The following is a 16454-nucleotide window of genomic DNA, read 5'->3' on the forward strand; positions in this document are numbered from 1 at the left end:
TCCGCGACCAGGACGAAAACCGCATTGTTCCTCCTGTATCCGAGGTTCGACTAGCGGACGAACTCTCCTTTCCAGCACCCTGGCATAGACTTACCCAGGGAGACTGAGGAGTGTGATCCCCCTGTAGTTGGAACACAACCTCCGGTCTCCCTTCTTAAAGATGGGGACCACCACCCTGGTCGGCCAGTCCAGGGGTACTGCCCCTGATCTCCACTCAACATTGTAGAGGCGCGTCAACCAGGACAGCCCTACAACGTCCAGAGCCTTCAGGAACTCGGGGCGGACCTCATCAACACCAGGGGCTCTGCCCCCAAGGAGTTGTTTAACTGCCTCAGAAGGCTGGGTACTCTGAACTGCCACTCGGCGCATAAGCGCAGATGACAATCAGGACCCGTTCCCCGACCCTAAGCTGCAGGGAACAAACCCTCTCATCCACCGGGAAAAACCCCAACGTACCGGCAGCAAGCCAAGGGGATATTAGAATACCCACCCCAGCCCGCCGCCTCTCACCAGGGGCAACTCCAGACTGAGACAGAGTCCAGCCCCTCTCCAGGAGACTGGTTCCAGAGCTCAAGCCATGCGTAGAGGTGAGCCCGACTATATCTAGCCGGTATCTCTCAACCTCATGCACTAACTCAGGCTCCTTCCCCACCAGAGAGGTGACATTCCATGTCCCTATTGCCAGTCTTGGCAGCCGGGGATCAGTCCGCCAGGGCCTCCGCTCCTGGCCGCCATCCGGCACACAATGCACCCGACCCCTATGGCGCCTCCTGCAGGTGGTAGACTTGCGGGAGGATGGGCCCATGTCTCCTCTTCGGGCTGTGCCCGGCCGGGCCCCATGGACTAAGGCCCGGCCACCAGACGCTCGCCCTCGGGCACCCTCCCCGGGCCTGGCTCCAGGGCGGGGCCCCGGTAACCCTATCCCGGGCAGGATAAACTGTTCCCTCGATGTTCTCTTCATAAGGGTCTTCTGAATCGCTCTTTGTCTGGTCCCTCACCCAGGACCAATTTGCCATGGGAGACCCTACCAGGGGGCAAAAGCCCCCAGACAACATAGCCCCTGGGATCCCAGGGACACACAAACCCCTCCACCACGATAAGGTAGCGATTCACAGAGAGGTTGCTTGAAACATGAGCATTTAAATGTGGAGGTTTGTTTTGATTCTGATGTTTTTAATCAGCTGCTGAGATTAGTCATCAGAATAAGTCCTTGAATCATTGAGAAAACATCTTACTGGAGGAAATAAGGGGTGAGTTTCAATGACAGGCTGCAAACTTTACTTGGTGATTGAATGGATGAGAAGCAGAGACACTTCACCGCTTAGGGAGGTTAATTCTAGGATGTGAAGCCAAAGGACCAAAAACAGAAAAAGGATCAAAAATCCAAAATGTTTTCAGTTTCCGACTGAGTTTTCTCATTTATTTCCGATGAAGCTGCCTTTGCACTGCAGCATTTCTTTTGAAACTTCTGCTAAGATTTATCCTCAAAGGTCACTGTGCAGGGTTACAATTTCTACCACAGTGACAGTGGGTCCAAAATGAAAGGCCAAAGTTTTGCTCAACAGCTCATGCTGAGAGTATAAGTGCAGTCCGTGTACTCCCACAGAGCATATAGATTGGACAGGCAGTCAGATTTGACAGGGGGCATTTGCCTTATTTCACGTTACTCCTTCTTTAATAAATAAGGATATAAATAATGAATAATAGAAGTAAAAGAAAGAAAGGTGAGGGTACTTAAGAGAGGATATGAACTAAGGTGCAGAGTAAAGAATAAATAAATAAAATGAATTGTTAATATAATATGTAACCTAAACAGTGGACCAGCTTTATAGGCTACACAACAAATAGGCTCAATCAATAGGCTTTATGTAAAATGGATATTACTTAACTATTAATAAGATTTTAAAAAACAAACCCAGAGAAGTTTTTCTACTAAGCATTTTAGAGTTTCACAGCTAAAAGTTTACATTTTGCTAACTACAAGTTACCTTTTAAATGTAGTCGTGTCATTCTTATCAACCTTGATCCTCGCGACAGCAGAGCGTGTCTCACTATATTTAGATTCCTAAAATTCTACGAGGGACAAATGAGCTCTGTGTTAATTGTCATAATACATCCATCAGTTTATCTATTCATCTTCTTAACCATCTCTCCAATTCAGGGTGCCAGACATGCTGGAGCCTAGCCCAGCTATCATCCCAGGCAGGTCGCCTGTCCATCGTAGGCCACTAAACATAAACGGTTTTATGATGATTTAATTTTTATTCATTTATATTGACCATTCTTAAGAGAATGACATGTTTAATAGTCCTATATTAGTAGTAATACAATATTCCCAAAGCAGCCTACAAAAAACAGTTTCAAGAGCTGATTTCAACAGTTCAACAGCTAAATATTATGTTGTATTTATAATTAAATGGCTTAAAGAAGGAATCATTCTTGGAACAACTAAAGAAATAAAATTTATGCATGACTTTAATTCACAATGCCTCAAATCCTTCATCAGAGTGACCAGAAAAAATACTTGATTAATGAACTATTTTGTCTCGTGTTTGGACCTTTCCATCTCTGTGCCCCAGTACTGGTATTGAATGAAATCAGAAAAATGTTAGCCAGTGGTACTGTAGCTCCAGCCCTAAGTGTGCTTATCCAGATTCCTCATCCCTGGTCCTCACTTGTTGTCTCTCACTCCCATACATTTTAGATGACGGAGAAATATTCACACAAGCACACCAGTGGATTTATCACTTTTTTGTGATTTACTCGAGCTGCAGAATTCCTGCATGTTGCGGCTGACGTACAGCAGTATATCAGACAGAAACGAGAATGTGTGTCTGTGCAGACACAACTATGTGTGCATTCTTTTCTTTCTGTGTTTGCAGAAACTTTCCACAGGAAGGAATCTTACCTTAAACAACATAAGTCTCGTAACAACAGTTCAATCATGCTACCACTGATCCCAATTTGAAGCTCATCTGGAAGGATGCTCTTTAAGTATTAATTCAAATATTTTTAGAGATTCTACCTCTATTAAAGAATCAAGGCACTTTATATTCTATTTTTGTGCTCTTACTAAGCAGCAAAGCAGGCAGACAGAATTTCCCAAAAGCAAATATTTATGCATGTTTGCCGTCTCCTTGTCTGTATGAGTTAGATTCCCAGATTAGATTTGATTAGTTATTTACTGTGTAGTTGCTCAGATATGTTCCCCTTAAATAGGCATCTTTATGCAGTGGGTATGAACACAGATGCTGTAAACACTGTTCACTTCAATGAGGCACATCCAAACAAAAAGTTGGTCCAGTGTATGAAAAGTGGAGCTTGAGCTCTGAAGGTTATTTTTAGCTTCTTGTAAGTTTTGAAGTTTAAAATTTAAACTGTTTAGTAAATTATTAACAGTGTATTAAACACCTCTATAAATTATGCTTTCATAACAAAATGATCGAATCCTGATGAAACCCGTCTTTCCTATGTGTGAAATGTTCTCTGGTAATTATTCGATAATAACGTTACCCTCTGATAATCATCTATAATCTGCAGACGTTACGCAATCAATGTTAGATATAGAAGAGACCACCTTTTCCCTGCTGATTATAGATGATTACTGTCTGATTATGAAGGGACAGATGTGATGAGGTCATGGAAACGTTCTTTTAGACATCACAACAAAAAGAGTCAACTGGCATCAACGTGTGTTGATCACTACATGAAATAAAATGTTATCAGTCAAGTTTAAAACCAATGCTGCATAACACAATTTTTATTTAAACATTAATTTAATCATTGCTCTTCATTAAAATTTCCTTTAAGATGTTTTTTTTTTTTGATTCAGTAAAATAGCATAAATGAACTTACATTTACCGTATATGATGATTTTCTAAGTACTTCTTCCTCCACATAGTTGCAGGGGGGATCATCTGATTGTTGGGTTTTTCTTATATATTTGAGTTTTTACCTTAAATCATTAAATGCCTTTTGAGAATTGTTGTGAATTGGAACTGTATCTATAAATCTGAAATAATATTAAATTGCATTAATTGAAATTATGTCATTTTAATAATCAATCTATCCTCATGTCCTTGGTGATCCACTTGTTAATATGGCACAATATGTTTGATGGTTGATGCGTCATAAGAAGTGTAACTGTGTAACAAAGAAGTGTGTGTTTGAGCTTATCCTCCAACATGTCACACACAAACATACTGTTCATGCCACATTTATTTACTTCATATCTTGTTACCTATAGTTACAGGAGAATTTCACCACTTGTGTTAATCAGCTAGTAGGTGCAGAGGACAGCTATTATTTTGACTGCCACCTTCTCTCAGCTTTACATTTTAAAAGAGCATCTGCAAGCTAGTACAACTCCACAACACTTTCCACAAGTGACATCACCAAAGCTCAAAAACAAAAATGTAAATACAACCACAGATTTTCATCATTAAGCACATTTGGGAGTATACAGAAATAGGACAAAGACACGTGTTCTTTTACATATAATATGTAGTTTTTTATCATCACAGTATACATTTAGATAAGACATTGTAGAACGTGTGGCCACCAAAAATTTGGTAAGGTGGTTTTCTTTAAAAAAATATCCTACTCCGTTTAACATAACTGCGTCATGACTCTATGACAATTACTACTTCTACTAATATTAAAACATGCCTAAAATTCCCACGAGAACTAGTCAGTCGGTGTTTTCACAGTGCAGAGATCATGTCAGGATGTTTAAACAGCAGAGGCAGTTGTTACCATGATAAAGTGTTGAGATATACACCGGGTTTTACTCACGTGAATAAACAGACATCAGTGTCAACCATGGGCTGTTGTACAAACATATGGTATTAAATAGTGAGTTGGGACTTCAAATGACTATATAAAGCTTTTTTTCCATTACCACTACATTGTGAGGCCATAAGTCAACATGATGGAAAATAACCAATCTGTGACCCTAAACCTAAAACTAACTGCAAAGCCAATCACTACAGTATACGTGCTACTTTATTGTTGTTCCAGCTGTACCAGGATCAATTATTACTTTACATTTATGACTGTATAAAATTGTACAACATTTAAACTTGGAGACTCTACTCCTATACACAACGGAATTGGGGCATTATTTTAAAAAGTGCTTGATGTATTAATTTAAATATTCAGGTCTGTACATAGCTAAACTAGTAATCTGTGCCGTTCCATTGAGAAAATGTTCCAGTGGCACCAGTTTTCGTGTCTGTTGGCTGGAGGTAGCTTTCAATAGTTTTCTGTTCTAAGTATCAAGATAACCTGGTCACAGCTTCTAGATCAGATTGTGTTTTGCAAAGAATCCAGAAGGAAAATGTCACAATGCAATGATGTATTTACATTCAGTCAGTCTGTAGAACATTTCACCTGATGAATGCAGAAATGGGAAATATATAAATATTTACAAGAGTGACCACATAAGCCCAGAAATAAAGAGCAAGTATCAAAAACAGAAGGAAAAGAAAACGACCTCACATGAACCTTCATCAGACATCTTCAAAACCATTCTTCCTTCCTTATCTAGAAACCCCGGACACCCCAGCAAACCTATCATTCCCACTGTGAGCCCTAACTGACTGTCGATCTTTGGCACCTCCTTCAAGCTTTTCCTTCTTTCGTCCTGACTAAGCACCACCAGCTAACACCTGACTGCTGTCAGCCATGTCACAGCTTCTCTTCTCTTTCTTCTCCTGAGCAGCGTTACTCTGTTGTTGGCACAGATCCTGGATCAGTTTGGATTTGAGAAAGCGCCTATAGGAGTCTTTCTCCATCAGTGTGTAGATCATCTTCTGGGCATCATCAAAACAAGAAGGGCAGGCGTTCTCGACGTTCTGTCTTGTTTTTTCTCTTGTCGCTGCATCTAAGTTTACCTAAAAGGTCACAGAACGAAAGTAAAGTGAAACATACTGATGTAATGTATTCACTTATCAAGAGCCTAAACTTTTAAGCTGCCACAGAGAAACAGCAACTGTTTTTGGTAATAGAGATCATTGCTGATGCGAGGCAGGAGAAACACATGGGCTTATCAACAAAATGAAGACGTGAAAAAAGTAGAAAGATATCTTAAAGTAAAGGTGGACTATTTTTTTACTTGAAGGTAAATGTTCAGGTATAGTATTGGGGTGTGGTGAGTCATATTTTACCTGCCCAGCAAGTAATCTTCTTTTTATGTTGAAGGATTTTACTCTTATTAATCAAATTGATTTTGTTTGTCATTTTATTTCAGTAGTGCTGTGATTACCTCATTAAGAGCATCTGCACCAATATATTTCTGGTAGATCTGCTTGGCTCTGGTTGCTAGCTTGGTAGGTGCAGTCTTCGTGTAGTCCTCGCAAGCCATCCAGAAGTCCATGTTTTCCTCACTGAACTCCGACTTTAGGAAGCTGGTGAAGACTGTGCGACCCACTAAACACAGAAGGAAAAATGTGTCTCTTTTGATCCAACTGTACTCAACAGCCACATAGTCCATTTATTTATTTATTAAACTTAATAACTTTAGTTAATATATATTCGTTATTAATAAACTATTAATTAATAACATTACAATTAGTAATGTTGTTTACTAGTTGGTAAATTTTTTGTAAACCAGCTGGAACTTCCCAGTAACCATCAAGATCATGTTCACAGATGACCTTTGTAACACACATGCACATGTAAGTAGGCCAGTGACATAGCGATTGTGTAATTCTTCTTTCCTTGTTTTTTTTTTTTTCTTAGGTTTAGATACAATTTTGGTCAGAATTGTGGCACAGCGCAATTTAATTATATAAACATACATTTTAACACTACAAATGATTAGTAAAGACTATTCTTTTATTGTGAAATAAGTCTTTACCAAAGTTTAATTAAGTCTCGGTTTAAACATTGTCGTCATTGTAAAGCATTGCCAAAAAGATAAAGCAGTGTGTTATTGAAGCAAAATGAATAAGCCTCACCAGAGTGTAATAAATGCTCTAATATAATGGTGTGGCAGCCTTTGCACTCATCAAAGCCAGTCTAAATTTTCTAATTTGGCTGGCTGCCTGATGAATAATGCAGCAGAATTAGCTAGAGCAGTCCAATTTCAGGTAGCAGAACCTGCCCAGACTTAGTCAAAAATTATGCCACCTCCCCAATAGGAGTTTTAATCAGCTCCCAACTGCACATTAGTTGCCAGAAAAAAATGAATCATGAATACAGAAGTTCCGAGTGCTGGGTAAGAATTTTACCAGCCTTATTTTTTGGCAGCATGTCCAAGTGCTGGAGTTTTACATTGCTTTGTAGCATGACACGAACACGCCACTGATTTACTTTATATTAAAAAGCTACATCTTGTCTCATATGTCTAACATGACTACAAGAAGAGTTTGAGGAGACCTTTGAGGTCTTAATATGTTAAACAAATGAAGGAGCAGTAGCAGCTGACAGATGTAATAGGGACAGCAGAAGGAAGCCATAACTATGTTGGAGGTCATGGAAAGACGCAGGTCAGAACTCCGCTGGTTTCTGCAAGGCCGTTGCTCCCCATGCACACGCAGACAATATGATTCTCAGAGGTCTTATGCATCCACACACACACAGAGACACACGCAGAGACACACACACACACGTGCACACTCTGCACTGGTCAGCACGCCCTGAGAGGCCCTCTAGTAGTGCCTCGTGACACGTAGCAAAAGCTAGAGCATGAGAATGTGCTGGAAAGTGCTTGAGTGTGTGTGTGTGTGTGTGTGTGTGTGTGTGTGTGTGTGTGTGTGTGTGTGTGTGTGTGTGTGTGTGTGTGTGCTCCATTTGCGTGTTTGTGTGTCCCAGCCAAGTCCCCTTAACTTTCTTTTTACAGCAGTAATGAGCACAGTGATGATACTTAATTAGCCAAACCCAACCATCTGCTACGCTGCAGCTTGATTTTCAGCATCACTTTTGGGATTAGCAAAGCCTTACTGTCAACCCTTACAGTGATATGCTAAAGCCAGTATTTCCCATGATTGCAACTGTATTGTACTACATGAAAATGATTAAATATATAAAGCCACAGGCACATTTTGTTGAGAACAAATGAGTGAAGCTTCTGTCGGACAGCTGATGGCATTATTAATATTGGGATGCCAAAGTCAGAAGTTCTTCCAGCTAGCTTTGGATTAAAAGCCTCATCTGACTTGTTCTGATTCAGATCCAGTCTTTTATGAGTGAAACTAATGTAACACTTACCTTCACTGTTCAGCACATGGCTGAAAGACTCCTTCCATTTCTCCACCTCAGCTGTATTAGGCACCCTAAAACACAAACGATCAATGCCATTTTAAGTAAGGTTGCACAGAAAAACATTTTTACATAAAGTACATATGGACATTTTCACCTTATCTCTAATCTAGTCTTTTTGTAGTACTTTCTCCAAAAAGGTGAAGTAGCCACCAAACATCTCTTAACAACATAGCAAAACAAAGATATCTGTATGAGATATCTTTTGCTGTAAATAGAACGACACATTCAAATCCCAGTCGCAAAAATGCAATTATCAAAATGACAGCAAATCAAATCATGCCAACGCACGTCATCTGACAGCAGCAAGCCCGGACTATAGTAAAATGATCATTTTCAGTTATAAAAGACCAATATATAATCAGCATTTAGAATCATAATTTGCATTATGCACAAGGTTATATAAGCGCCATCGAGTCTTTGTGTTGTGCATAGTGATTGATATTGCTGCTGTGCAATTTTAGCAGGAAAACTGAATATTGATCATCCATAGCTGTCTCGGGATGCTGCTAAAAAGCAAAGGTCAATGCGAGCAGGGTCAATGCAAACGTTCTCATAAAGAACAATAACAGGCTTCCCGTGGGAAGACGTGCTCTGGAAGTGTAGAGAAATCTGATAGATTGTGCTCTTCGGTAACATAATTCGATTTCAGAATTTATGCAGAATTTATCAACTATAAAAGTTTAATGACTGTTAGCCACACAAGTCATCACATCTATGTCCAATTATAGGAGGCACTGGCTATACCACTGGTCCAATATATTAAAAAAAAGTACTAAATCATTTATTTTCCATGAAATGAAATGGTTCTTCAGCCTATTGCGTCAAAGTGAGCTCATCTTCTACGTGGAAAGATCCATCCATCTATTTTCTAATCACCTCCCTATCTCTTTCCCAACAAGCCTCAGATAACAGAGATGTCCCGCGAGTTTCAGTCATTCATTTAGAGGCACATCAATATTAAGGGTCTGCAACTTGAATTGAAGCACGAGCCAGGATTTTCTTATCTGTACCGTGTTAGGCGCTAGTCACTGAGTTTAAAGTCAAAAATAAACTTAATTTAGCTCTGCATCAGTCTGAAGGAGACTGATCTCAAACAGACACCGCCATCACATTTTTAAGCAGTTTCAACTCCTTCAGATTGGAAACACAATATACTTTTTAAGTCAGCATTTGTGGCAGGCTTGGTTTTAGTTTTCATCATAAAAATTCTCTCTTTCGAAGGAGGCTCAATGTGCGACTTAGCGCATAGAACACATCTTTTAAACAGCAAATTCAGCTGAGAGAGGCTTGTTCCTCTAACCTTTTTGCAGCAGCTGTGGTTGATTTTTCTTTCATCTGCTTCTGATCTGCTGCTTGAGGTTCAGGCTTCTGGAGTAAGAAGCTTATTTTGTGCTTGATGTCTTTGGCACTGTGGAGAGGCAGAACGAGAGGACCGTGAGCAAAATGCATTTCAGAAAATGTCAGTGTGTTTCCATTAGTGATATCTGCGCACAGACTTCCTTTATCTATGTAAACAAGTGGTTAACAGCTTGTCAGCTAGTTCCTCTTTTTCCATGTTTAAATTGAGATTTTGAGTTGCTGCTGTAAAATAACAGCTCTTTCATTTTTTACATGTACACACATCATATTCAAAAACAATGTTTTAATTTTTTCTCTTTCTGTCTTTATTTTTTCCTGAATTAATGTTTTTATCCACCCGTTGTTCAAGGAATATTGCACTTACCTTTTCAAGCATGTCGCAGGCAGTGTTGCAAGTCCTTTACACATGATGGAACGTTAAAAATCTAAAAATCCAAAGTCAGTTCTGTTGTTTTAAATGACAACAGAGAGGCAACCACACGGTTGTGAGCAGCAGTGTTTTTGCAAGAGTCCTTCAGTATCACACAGCAAGCTGTGGTTGTCTCCACCCCCAGCAGTGGTTTTATACCTCCAAAATGGATTGACAATCCCACCAGACGGGCGAGGGGTGGGGGAGTGTAAGACAGTTAGAAAGGGACAACAGAGAGGGAGGAACAGAGGGAGAGAAAATAGGGGAACATTTACAACAGATGGGATCGTATGTAACCACAATAAAAGGTGTTTTCCACTGAGGGATTTAAGGCATTAGAGAAACTGGTGAAGTCATACATCACGTGGAAAAAAACAGAGCTTTTTCAAACTGAGCAAATCTAAAATCCAGACCTGGAAATTGTTATTTTCAATGTATTCTGTGAGGTCATTGTTGGAAAATGTGACCTTTGTTGCTGGACCTACTGTCAACTCAGCTTACAGCAGCCAGTGTTTATATTCAAGCATTAACAACCATTTTTATACTGCTGTACCTAAAGAGAATTATGTGCTACATAGCATTATTAATAATGTGATGCATGCAATAAACACATTTCAGTAAATTAGATGATTTCAGGATTCAATTATAATCTCATCAAATCAATACTTGCCTTGAATGTTGTGAAGTAGATCTGTCCAACAGGACACTTGTATCAAAAAGGGTGTAAGCCACAACTCCCTACCAGACACAAATGTTATAACATTTATAATATACAGTAATAAGCATCGTGAATGACAGTTTATTTTGTGTTACGGAAAACAGTAATGGTTTCATTAAAAGCATCAATATGGGACTTAATCCGATGCGTTCTTAATTGGCACTCTCTGAGGCTAGTTCCAATGAACACTGCAGCCATTGTGACTGTTTGTCTCCTTTTTGTTGGCTTACTGCTAATCAGTCTTTTCTCTCTACTTAGCAACTCGTGTCATGACATGATAACTACCTTGGAGCTGTTGTTTTGAAGAGTTTACAGCCTGAAAATGAATCATTCTGAAAAGTAATTATGCAGTTTTGCCATTCCTCCATAAATGAATAACTGTCTCTCTGTGTAATTCTAATTGTCCTCATTGGGTTTCTCATTTCAGGATTTGGTTTATAATTGTAAATACAAAACAATACTCAGAGTTTCACTTTCTGGGTTCTCAGTGGTGGTTTGACTGTGCCATTAGCTCTGTGGAAGTCTACAGTCAGGGATCATATAGCACATATCACATGGACACGTAGTCAGAACAACAGAAAATGCTGCCAATGCTTAGCTAGTTACAGGTAAAAATAGAGATATGTTACAGTGACAAAGAAGTGAAAGCAACCTATAGGAAAGGATGCGTTTTTTTCTCTCTTAAAGCTACAGTATGTTTAGCTTTCACATCGAAGTTCTGTCATTATAGTAGGTGTGGCCATGTCCTGCTGACAAAAGCCGGCCCTGAACTATTGTTAGCAAGGCTCAGATCAGCTATTATATTCCTCATGTTCATTTTATACTGTAGTTTTTTATCACAGTGGATACATTACAAATCATTTTCCTCAAGATGTGTGAGTGTATTAACTGTTTTAGCACTATGGCAAGAAAAACATCTGAGATCACCAAGAAGGGAAGACCACCTCCCACAATGACAAGAGCAAGAGTTTGATATGAGCAGACGAGTTCAATATGAAACTCGGCATGTCTCTCCAGAGACAGTACATGTGAGAAAAAACAATTGTTTTGATAATTACACAACCCTGATTTCATTCGTCAAATTACTTGCGCAAGTTTAGAGTCAACATTCTCTGTCTTTTAAACTTCTTCAGTTTTTTTCATTTTCTGAGTCTCTGAGCTCAGTCAAAGTCATTGAATACATGTGGTTTAATAATGCACTGTAGAAAGCAGCAGGTTAACCTTGTGAAGTCATTATAATAAACCTAATCCTAAAACATTCTATGAAGGACAGGTAGAGAGCAAGTCAGAGAGCAAATTCAAAAAGAGACACAGGAATGCTTTTAGTTTAGGTTTTGCATGCAGGTATTTTACTTATAATTTTTCATCCTGTAAATATGCTTTAGTTTAGCTGTTGATTTCTTTCACTGCTGTCAGTTAATGGTAAATATCTTACCACCATAAAAGTGTATAAACTCTCTTTTAAACACGGGGGCCCCGCAGGGATGTGTGCTGAGCCCCCTCCTCTTCACTCTGCTGACCCATGACTGCACTCCATCACACAGCTCCAACCTCTTCATCAAGTTTGCGGACGACACAACGGTGGTGGGTCTCATTAGCAACAGGGATGAGACCGACTACAGAAGTGAGGTGAGACGCCTGGCCACGTGGTGTGCTGACAACAATCTCTCTCTGAATGTGGAGAAGACGAAGGAGATTGTTGTGGACTTCAGGAGAATGCACACCCAACATGCTCCTCTGACCATTGACGGAGCGTCTGTGGAGAGAGTGAGCAGCACCAAGTTCTTGGGTGTGCACATCACAGAGGATCTCTCCTGGACGTACAACACCACAGCACTGGCCAAGAAATCACAGCAGCGTCTCTTCTTTCTCCGCAAACTAAGAAGAGCAGGAGCTCCAGCCCCCATCATGCACACTTTCTACAGAGGCACCATCGAGAGCATCCTGTCGAGCTGCATCACTGTGTGGTTTGGAGCCTGCAATGCGTCCTGCCATAGAACCCTCCAACGCATAGTGAGAGCTGCAGAGAGGATCATTGGTGTCTCTCTCCCCTCCCTCCAGGACATTTACAGCACCCGTCTCACTAAAAAAGCCCTTTGCATAGCGGCTGATCCCACGCACCCAATGCAAAGCTTCTTCAAGCTGCTGCCGTCAGGGAGGAGACTGCGGAGTCTCCAGGCCAGGACCAGCAGACTGAAGGACAGCTTCATCCATCAGGCTGTCAGGAAGCTAAACTCCCTCCCGATTCTGCCCCCCTCTCCCCTCTTCTCCACCACGGTCTCACTGAACTCTGTCACACACACACACACACTCACTCTCTGACGCACTCACTGGCCTGCTCCAGTCACTTTGTGGAGCATTGGACTGCCATTACCTCATAAGACTTTGCTGTTACACTATCTCTTACCGTACACTACTAAATCTCCATTTGCACTATTTGCCTATTTTGCACCACTATGCCTTCTTACTTGAATATTGTATATTGTATATTGCATAGCTTTTTTTTGTTATACGTAAAATTGTATTGTATTTATTTAAATTTTTACTTTTTAATTATTTTATTTGCATTTTTCTAATCACTAGGGTTTGAGAGTAACGCAATTTCTATTCTGTGTATGTCCTGTACATGTGGCAGAATTGACAAATAAAGTTGACTTGACTTGACTTGACTTAACCAGAAAGGGTATGTTTTTATCTGGTCTGTTTGTTTTGTTTAATCACCCGTTATTAGGTGTGTGTCAGGGTAAGTAGTTTTTAAAAGGTGACCACACACCACTATGCTTATGCAATCTCCAACCTTATCAGAAATGGGACTCTAATTATCTAAGACAAAAGAGGAGAAGCTTACTATTCCTATAGTGCTGTTGTGCTTTTGCACATTAAATGCCACAGAAAGGGGTGTTTACAAGTTCTATAACTGTGCGGAATATGAACCATATCAAACACATTTTGTTTTGTTTACATTTTGCCTTCCTCACTACTTTTCTCACTACCTTAGAAGATCATTTTATAGCACTGAGAACTTCAGTTTTTCCTCTTACTGTAGATCAGAACTGTCAATAATCTTGACAGTTCTGATCAAGTATAAAAACAACAACCAACTTAGTCAAACTCCAAGAAACGGCAGTGCAGCACTAAACCGGCTGACCCTATTGAACTCAACCCACTCCACTTCTCATTGTCATCGAACTGTCAATATGGGACAAAATGTGCCGCTACAAATTTCAGCAAATTACACACAGACCTTGAATTACTGTGTGGCGCAATGAGACTCGGGTAAGGTACTGTCTCATAGCTGACCCTGTTCCTATTGTTTCCAAAAAATCTGAGCATTTTAGTCTACTCTTCAGTCGCTGGATGGTCATTACCATATAAGGTGCCCAGGGATTGCTAAGCTTGTAAATTAGTAAATGTTGTCTTTATCAAATAAAACTAAACCCAGTAAATTCAAGCCAGTTGAAGGTTGGAATCTTATGAAACGCTGCCCTGAATTGTTTGGATGGAAATCAAAGTCCCCCACACGACTTGATTTGTGGCTCTGACGAGTCCTCTGCCGCAATTTCCTCCTACTTTACGTCTTCAAGCATCTCCTTTAGAACTTTTTATGACTTCAAGCAATATTCAATCATCCATGTATCTATCCTTGAATACAGAAGCCGGTAAACCAGCCCAAAGTGATTTTTTGAGGATGCAGTCAAGTGGCTGTTGTTATGGTAATTCTTTTTTTGAGTTTCTGACGGCATTGTTAATTTAAAGGTAAGGAGTCACGAATGGTGGAGGATATTAATGCAGATAGGCATGTTTTAACGAATAAGTCACAAACTAAAATGGAATACTGAACAAAAGAGGCTGCTTTGTGTTCTAAACCACTGCATATCAATCAGGGGTTAAAATCATTATCCTGCGACCTGTAATTATTTTTGAACAATAAGCCTGCAGAACAGCAATCAGATTGCAAAGAATAAACCTGAAATCGGAAATTTACCCACCCCAGTGTTCCGTGCTTTCCCTCTGGCCAGTTGCAATTGCATCCAGCCCACACACTCTAAGCTTGTTTTCTAATAGTATATATGACTATGTTTCTTCATCAGCAGCGGCAAAAAATAAGCAGAAGAAACATCTTTAAATGTGTGTATTGAAAAACGTAACCCCGTAAAACCTGGACCATGAAATAGATGCCTGAAAATTCTAATCTTAACCTAACCCCCTCACAATTAAATAAATATATACATATACATATAAGATCTAATTTGTTGTCATGTGTAATCACACTGATGATGTAGAGAACTCATAAAAGCTCATGTAGCAAATGTAATATACTTAGCGTTACAGCGGTGAGCAACCCAATGAGAACTCAGTACAGGTAATGATATACACTGGCTGTATCCCAATTCAGGGTCTGCAGCCTTAAATGCCGCATGTTAAGGCCGATTACGTCACCGTGACGCGACGAAGGCTGTCCCAATTCGAAGGCTGCTCGAATTGCGGCCCTCAAATGCATCCTTCATTTCCCTGAATTTTAAGGACGTGGTGGTGTAGACTTCGTGGCCCAACATATCCCAGAATGCATAGCGTGGCGGTGGGTGTGGATAATTTTGCCGAAAAAAACGGCGGATGAGGGGCGCCCGAAGAGTAAACTTTAAGTAAGTACTGAATATTATGTCACTTATTTATGTGCAAATGTTTAATAACGAAGAACATTAAAACATTACTGTTGGCCACATGTCGGCAAAGTTATGTGACATTAGTGATGTTTGTACTAACTTGGTTTTAAAGCCTTTACTTTAAAATATACGCCGTTCAATAGCTGAGCTTAATCCTACAGAGAATGATCAAAGCTCATGTAGAAAGAAAGAAACAAATGAACAAAATATGTTCTCCTTCATTTCTGTCAAACAAAGCTGTTTCCAGCTGTTAGTATCATGGTTGCTAGGCAACCTGGGCAGCGCAACGGAGGCTAGACCGTCCCATTTCACAAGCCTCGCACTTCCGGCCTTAGCGGTCTTTGAGTACGCGGCCCTTGAGGACCGTTGAGGCTGCGTACTTTAAGGCTGCAGACCCTGAATTGGGATACAGCCACTGATTAGGTATAATATTATGACCACTGACAGGTGAAGTGAATTCCCTGATTATCTCTTCATCATGGCACCTGCTAGTGGGTGGGATATATTAGGGAGCAAGTGAACATTTTGTCCTGAAAGTTGACGTGCATGGGCAAGCATAAGGATTGAGTTTGACAAACTGTGATGGCTAGACCCCACAACACTTGTGGGGTGTTCTTGGTCTGCAGTTTTCAGCATCTAAAAGCAGTCCAAGGAAGGAACAATGGTGAACCAGAGACAAGGTCAAGAGCGACCAAGGCTCACTGATGCACGTGGGGAGCGAAAGCTGGTCGGTGTGGTCCCATCCATCAGATGAGCTACTGTAACTCACTTAGCTGCATTAGTTGCAGCCTGTAGGTTTCTTATCTGGGGAACTTTCAGGTCAGTACTGCAGGCGCAATGTTTTCACTTCCCTGTTTGCACCTGGTGCAGTTTTATGTCAGGAGAATAAATAATCTGCCGGTAGGTAGACTGTGACTGTGACAGCTGGCTGCCGGCGGAGCTCCTGGGCACGTCACTGCAACCCCCCCTGGCTTATGCTCCGCGGCTGCTGAGTGATCCCTCATCTGGGACTCTCCTCAGCTCTTTCTGGGATAGTTCT

At 40.6% G+C, this 16454-nt stretch overlaps 1 protein-coding gene across 1 annotated transcript; it reads right to left on the reverse strand.

The window, feature by feature from the left end:
• Positions 1-4216: 4216 nt before the first annotated feature.
• rgs4 (regulator of G protein signaling 4) lies at positions 4217-10142 on the reverse strand. The gene is made up of 5 exons (XM_085375331.1): positions 9989-10142; positions 9566-9673; positions 8212-8276; positions 6266-6429; positions 4217-5894 (listed from the first exon to the last, which is right to left on the reverse strand). The coding sequence occupies exons 1-5, from the start codon at positions 10030-10032 to the stop codon at positions 5649-5651; spliced, it is 627 nt and encodes a 208-aa protein (XP_085231457.1). The 5' UTR covers positions 10033-10142; the 3' UTR covers positions 4217-5648.
• Between the last annotated feature and the right edge of the window lie 6312 nt (positions 10143-16454).

This window comes from Diplotaxodon limnothrissa, linkage group LG17, assembly GCF_057381915.1.
Source record: "Diplotaxodon limnothrissa isolate DT_005_m linkage group LG17, D_limnothrissa_male_GT1.1, whole genome shotgun sequence".
NCBI lineage: Eukaryota > Metazoa > Chordata > Actinopteri > Cichliformes > Cichlidae > Diplotaxodon > Diplotaxodon limnothrissa.

Excerpts from the sequence above, each read along its gene's own strand:
- rgs4 (XM_085375331.1), bottom strand. The coding sequence starts at position 10,032 with ATGTGTAAAGGACTTGCAACACTGCCTGCGACATGCTTGAAAAG. Across the intron at positions 6,430-8,211 it reads CCATGTGCTGAACAGTGAAG|TGGGTCGCACAGTCTTCACC; the intron begins GTAAGTGTTACA and ends TTCTGTGTTTAG. Across the intron at positions 5,895-6,265 it reads GTGCAGATGCTCTTAATGAG|GTAAACTTAGATGCAGCGAC; the intron begins GTAATCACAGCA and ends GTGACCTTTTAG.